The sequence below is a fragment of the Anguilla rostrata genome, chromosome 12, assembly GCF_018555375.3.
Source record: "Anguilla rostrata isolate EN2019 chromosome 12, ASM1855537v3, whole genome shotgun sequence".
Classification (NCBI taxonomy): domain Eukaryota; kingdom Metazoa; phylum Chordata; class Actinopteri; order Anguilliformes; family Anguillidae; genus Anguilla; species Anguilla rostrata.
The window spans coordinates 7,964,025-7,970,024 of NC_057944.1; the positions used below are offsets into that span (position 1 = coordinate 7,964,025).

At 46.1% G+C, this 6,000-nt stretch overlaps 1 protein-coding gene across 1 annotated transcript; it reads right to left on the minus strand.

Moving 5' to 3' along the window:
• Positions 1-149: 149 nt before the first annotated feature.
• Positions 150-5,583, minus strand: LOC135235896 (dehydrogenase/reductase SDR family member 13-like). The gene is made up of 5 exons (XM_064301895.1): positions 5,313-5,583; positions 4,310-4,428; positions 3,985-4,108; positions 2,963-3,292; positions 150-1,176 (listed from the first exon to the last, which is right to left on the minus strand). Exons 1-5 carry the CDS (start codon positions 5,440-5,442, stop codon positions 917-919), a joined length of 963 nt encoding a protein of 320 aa, XP_064157965.1. The 5' UTR covers positions 5,443-5,583; the 3' UTR covers positions 150-916.
• Positions 5,584-6,000: the final 417 nt, after the last annotated feature.

Sequence of the window (6,000 nt, forward strand, 5' to 3'; positions counted from 1 at the left end):
CCATCACACAGTCAACGACAACTATCCCAAAAAAGACAATCATTTATCATCTGTCACAAGTCTTTTTTAATTATAACACCCCAACCAATACATTCTTGCCAAGAAGTCACCTTCAAACTATAACTAACATGTTATTAAGAACTGGTAACTTGTAGTTAAACGTATCACACCATCGGTTTAATAACGTCATTCTTAAAATTATCAAAACGATACCAGCATCTTTTATTTTTACATTATTGTTATTAGAACCCGATTAGAAAGATATATTTATAAGGTGCTGTTCTCAGTATTGTTTTCATGGCATAATCTTTAGTGTTCTGGCATTAAAATGAGCAGCCACATGAGTAATCTATGAAATGGCAGATCAGTAATGTTGTCTTTCCTCTTTGTGTCCCTTTGTTGTGAATGCTCGTGGTTAAAGTTATCTCAATTTCAGAAGAGGCCCCGCCCAGAAAGGCGTGACTGTGGTCAGAGTCTTGTTTCACTTTCCACAGCCTCCTGGCCACGGTGTGGTTGGGTACATGGATGAGGAAGGGGGAGGGGGTTATGTGAGATGAGGGCGGGGCATGGGTGGGGAAGGGGGGGGGTTTATGTGGGATGAGAGTGGGGCTTGGGTGGGGAAGGGGAGGGGTTAGTGGGATGAGGGTGGGGAAGGGGTTATGAGGGTGGGACATGGGTGGGGAAAGGGGAGGAGTTTAAGTGAGATGAGCATGGGGCACGCGTGTGGAAGGAGAAGGAGTTTATGGGGATGTGGGTGGGGCGTGGGTGGGAAAGGGGAGGGGTTTATGTGGGATGAGGGTGGGGCTTGGGTGGGGAAGGGGAGGGGTTTATGTGGGATGAGGGCGGGGCATGAGTAGAGAAGGGGAGGGGTTTATGTGGGATGAGGGCGGGGCTTGGGCACGGCGTGGGCGGAGCCTCAGCGCAGGCCGCACAGCGTCTCGCTCACTTCCCACAGCTTCCTGGCCACGGCGTCGTCGCGCGCTTTGGCGTCCACTTCCTGCACGGCGCAGTCGGAGAAGTAGCGGCCGCTGTAGCGCTCGATGCCCTCCTGAAGGGCGCAGTGCAGCGTGGTCTGGGACCCCGCCTCCACGTCCAGGAAGAAGAGCGCCCCCATGGGGACGGAGAGGAGCCTCAGCCACAGCGGCATGTCCCGGCCGATCTCCGTCTTCACCACCCCTGAGGGCGGGGCACACAGACACACGATCACATGATCACATCCACAGACACATGATCACATCCACAGACACGTCACATGATCACATCCACAGACACACGATCACATGATCACATCCACAGACACACGATCACATGATCACATCCACAGACACACGATCACATGATCACATCCACAGACACACGATCACATGATCACATCCACAGACACACGATCACATGATCACATCCACAGACACATGATCACATCCACAGACACACGATCACATGATCACATCCACAGACACATGATCACACCGTCAGGCAAGGAGCCCATCCTGACAGAGGCCACCTCACCCAATCAGCAGCCTATTTAATCAGCTGAATAAAATTACTCTCTCACCAAATCTGAGACCATGCACCCCCCCCACCCCCCACCCAGCCTTTCAAGGGCCTTTTTCTGGAAATAAAATATCAATAAAATAGAACCAAATCAGATGCTGACTATAATATGATGGAATATTAGTATCTTGGTTCATACTAACATGGATTATATAAAGCAAGAACTGAGGCAGCACAAAGGATGCCGAATTGCAATTCAAGTTTGAATTAAAGCAACAAGAATTAAATTCAATTAAATTCATATACACACAGTACAGGCAAAAATGACAAAAACACTGTGCTTAAAGATGTTTCATAATCTCTTAAAACTCTTATCTGAGCCCCTTCTTCTTCTGTTGTATCTCTGAGCCATTTTCGTATTTGAAAGTTATCTACCAGATCACGAGCAGCAGTGACATTATCTGACATCAGTCATTTGAAATAAAGTTCTCTTCGCATGAATAGTATCACTTTATGTCGAAAAATACATGTTCAAGCTGATAATAACATTTCCAACAGTAGATACAATAGACTGGAATAATTACTACTTGTTTAACGCAAATGCTAATAATTTCTTAATTTTATGTTGACAATACACATATTATAAAAAAAGAGAAATTGTTGCAAAATATTGCATCAATCACCATAATCTTTTATAAATGCAGTGTTTCCATAATTTGTGACGTTACTGTAGTTTAGTGTAGTGTAGTTTAGTGTAGATTACAGGGTCTGCCATTGATAAATTTGACATCATAACTATGTTAGCATTTGAACAGAATGGCAATTTATACGCGCAGAACTTATCTACTAAGCCTTAATAAAAAATAATTAGGAGATGCATTCCGGGCTGAAATTCAATATCATATCGTAGAATATAGCACAGCTACTCATTTATTGTGACTACCTAGATCACGTTCATTCTGATGAAATACACATTATGCCATATGAATTAAATGAGCAGATAATCATTGCCTTAAGTATTTAAAACAGTCAATTGGAAATGAAAGAGATTGTGGCTTTAAATATAAAACAACAAGTTTTCAGCAAAAAGTATGCCTGAGCAAGACACCTAACCCCTAATTGCTCCCAACGAGCTGACTGGTACCTTGCATGGCAGCCTTTCACCGTTGCTGTGTGAGTGTGTGTGTGAATGGGTGAATGAGAGGCATCAATTGTAAAGCGCTTTGGATAAAAGCGCTATATAAATTCAGTCCATTTACAATTTATGTCTGAAGTATTCTTGTAGTGTGACAGAGTGGAATTTCTTTCAACAGCGGTGAATTGAACTTCCACTTTCCTGTCATTCCACTTCAAATTCCAGTTCAACATTCGGTGGGGTGTGGCCTATCCAATTCAAATTCCAACTGACAAACTGAAAGGGAGAACAGTGTGAAGTTCTGAAACGTGCCCAGCCCCGGTGCAGACTCACCAGGGTGCAGGCTGTAGCAGGTGACGCTGGTTCCCTCCAGCTGATTGGCCAGCTCCCGGGTGAAGAGCAGGTTGCACAGCTTGCTGTTGCTGTACGATTGGACGTGGGCCCAGCCGGACGGCGCGGGGGCGGAGTCCCGCGGGGGGGCGGTCAGGGCGGGGAGGTTCACGCCCCCCAGCCGGTAGAGCAGAGCCGCCACGTTCACCACGCGGCTCGCGTCCGCCATCCTCAGACGCTCCAGCAGGAGGCGGGTGAGCAGGAAGTGGCCCAGGTGGTTCACCCCGAAAGCCAGGTCCAGCCCCTCCTCCGTCCGCCCGGGCCCCATCACCCCTGAGGCGGGACGGGACGGGGCAGAGGCAGGCCCCGGGGTCACGCCCGAAAATCTCGCGCTCCGCTTTCCCCTCTCAATCCTGACGATTAACCCTTAATGTACTGGTGAGAAGCAGGCCTCCCTCTGTGCACATTGACTGGGTCTCTCTTCAATTCCATCAACACCCTCACAGAAAACTGATGACTGTACTGTAATTATTACAGTATTACTGCAGTATTATGCAATATTTCTGACACACTTGTTTTTAATTGCAGTTCCGTTACTTCCTGTGCGGTACTCATGCAGTAGAACTCTTTGGTACTGCATTTTAACTGCACTGTACTTCAGCGAAACTGCAGTATAAGGTCGCAGTAGCTGCACTAAGTGGTTTGTGGGTAATGTAGTGCAAGCTCATCCATGACATGCCAATCCAACAGTCCGTGAAAACCCAGCTACTACAAGTACAGCGCATATTGCGCATGGAGAAACCTTCGGGCTGCACAACCAAACATGCTGACTGCCCGCTGAGAGCTGGACCTATCACATTCTTCTACTCTCAGCCTCCATCTCACTGCATGGAGAGCAGCCCTCCCCCACCTGCATGTAGCCTCCCTCACCTGCATTGTTGATAAGCAGGCCTCCCTCACTGCATGTGAGCAGCCCTCCCCCTCTCACCTGACATTGTTGATGAGCAGGCCCCTCCCCCTCTCACCTGCATTGTTGATGAGCAGGTCCAGCCTGGGCTCAGTCTTCAGGAAGTTCTCGGCGAATGAGCGCACCGATTTCAGACTGGCCAGGTCCAGCTGCATGTACACCACCTCACCGTTCCCGCTCTCCTGGGGAGGGACACGGAGGGGGAGGGGGATTGGGGCGCTTCAGTCCAGGAGGTGTGGAAAAATGCAACCAGGTCCAGTGACGCCACCAGCCTGCGGTCGACACTGCCACAAGGCTACGGCGCCCTCTGTCTGCAGTATACGTCCTGTGCAGGTAGTTTATTTTCACCCACAGAGCAGAGAATCGGTTAAATAACCGCTCACCCTCCGGATGTCGAAGACAGCGGCCTCGGCCCGCGGCCGGCTGCGGCAGGCCAGGATCACCCTCGCCCCCCTCCGGGCCAGCTCCAGGGCTGTGGCCTTCCCAATGCCAGTGTTGCCCCCTGGGGGGACAGGTCAAATGTTGATCATTAGAGGGGTCAGGGGTCATGGACAAATCTTGTCAAGAGTAGAGGAGCAGGGGGGACCTGCTTAAAAAGCATAAACAAATGATGGGTAAGGAGCTGGTCTTGTAACCTAAAGGTCACAGGTCCGATTCTCAGGTTGCACACTGCCGTTGTACGCTTGAACAAGGTACTTAACCTGCATTGCTTCAGTATATATCCAGCTGTATAAATGGATGCAGTGTAAATGCTATGTAAAAATAAATAAATAAATAAATAAATAAATAATAAGTTGTGTAAGTCGCTCTGGATAAGCGCATCTGCGAAATGCGTGTAATGTTATATAATTACATATTTTAAAGGCGTACAGAAGAAAGAAATGGTTGTTCTAAGTAGGCTAAACCCTGGAAAAAGACACTGAACTGAGTTGCAACCTAGGCGGTCATCTTCAGAGAATCAAAGTGCATAAACACAATCAGTCAGTTTAATCGTCATATTTTCGTCATAAAATGTGCCCTCGCGTAAAAAAATAATAATTGCAAAGAACGCATAAAGTTTTAACTCCCCATATAAAACCGAGTGAGGTAGACGCTGGCTTCTTGAGTATGAAGTACTTGCCAACTCTGTATTTACGTAACGCTAAAATGTAACAGAACTGGTTTACGGTCCTTTCATCCGTAGCCTCCGCCACGGCTGAAGTAGACTACACAAAATAAGCATAAAAAGTGTCATTTATTAGGCTATACGTTAGAACTGTTGATTAGTCAAATTTCACCAAGCGGATCAACAGGCAAATAATATTTTAAGTTCCGATTTCAAAAGAATAGCTGTGTGAATATGGTGCACTCTCTGCTCTAAAATGCTGGAAAATAAATATATGTCACCTGTTACGATCGCCGTTTTCCCTTTGAGCTTTACAGTACTTTCACATCTTCTGGTGCACTTGAATAGATAATAATAAATCAGAACATACACAGTAACTACTGCAGCCAGTATAGTTAAAAATGCAGACATTCCAAAGTTTTCTATTCCTACTACATTCACACTTGTGAGTTCGTAAATGCGTCCCTTTTTATGAAATCAACATTTCAATAACGCGAGCAACTAATTTCATTTTCGTTCTTCTTCGAGAGTTTTATGGCGATTGTAAACAAGTGTATAATGCACTACTGCCACCTTCTGACCTGGAGTGTGGATAGGGGTTATTTATTACCTGCTAGATCTACTTATTAAAAGTTGTGAGTACAAATTTGGTGGACAAACCCTGTGTTCTGTAGAAAGTGAATACATGAGCTAAAGCAATTCTATTGAGAACTTTCTTAAAGAATGTCAATTATATGAAACCGTACTTTTTTCTGAAAAACTTTAAACCAGTTGTCCTCTTTCTTGACTGTATTTTGGACACTTAACCAGTACGTGCTCAATGGTTTCAGAAAGGTTACAATATTCACATCTCCCACTGTTGTGTTTATTCATTAAAAACAGTGTTATATGTAGCCACGTGTGCCTAAGCCTCATTCTATACATTATCACTTCTTCCCATCTCCTCCTAGCTGCATTTCACGACCAGTC

Coding starts and splice junctions, on each gene's coding strand:
- LOC135235896 (XM_064301895.1), bottom strand. CDS start 5,442: ATGTCTGCATTTTTAACTATACTGGCTGCAGTAGTTACTGTGTATGTT. Junction 4,109..4,309: donor CTGTCTTCGACATCCGGAGG/GTGAGCGGTTAT, acceptor GTCCCTCCCCAG/GAGAGCGGGAACGGTGAGGT. Junction 3,293..3,984: donor CCTGCTCATCAACAATGCAG/GTGAGAGGGGGA, acceptor GTCCCGCCTCAG/GGGTGATGGGGCCCGGGCGG.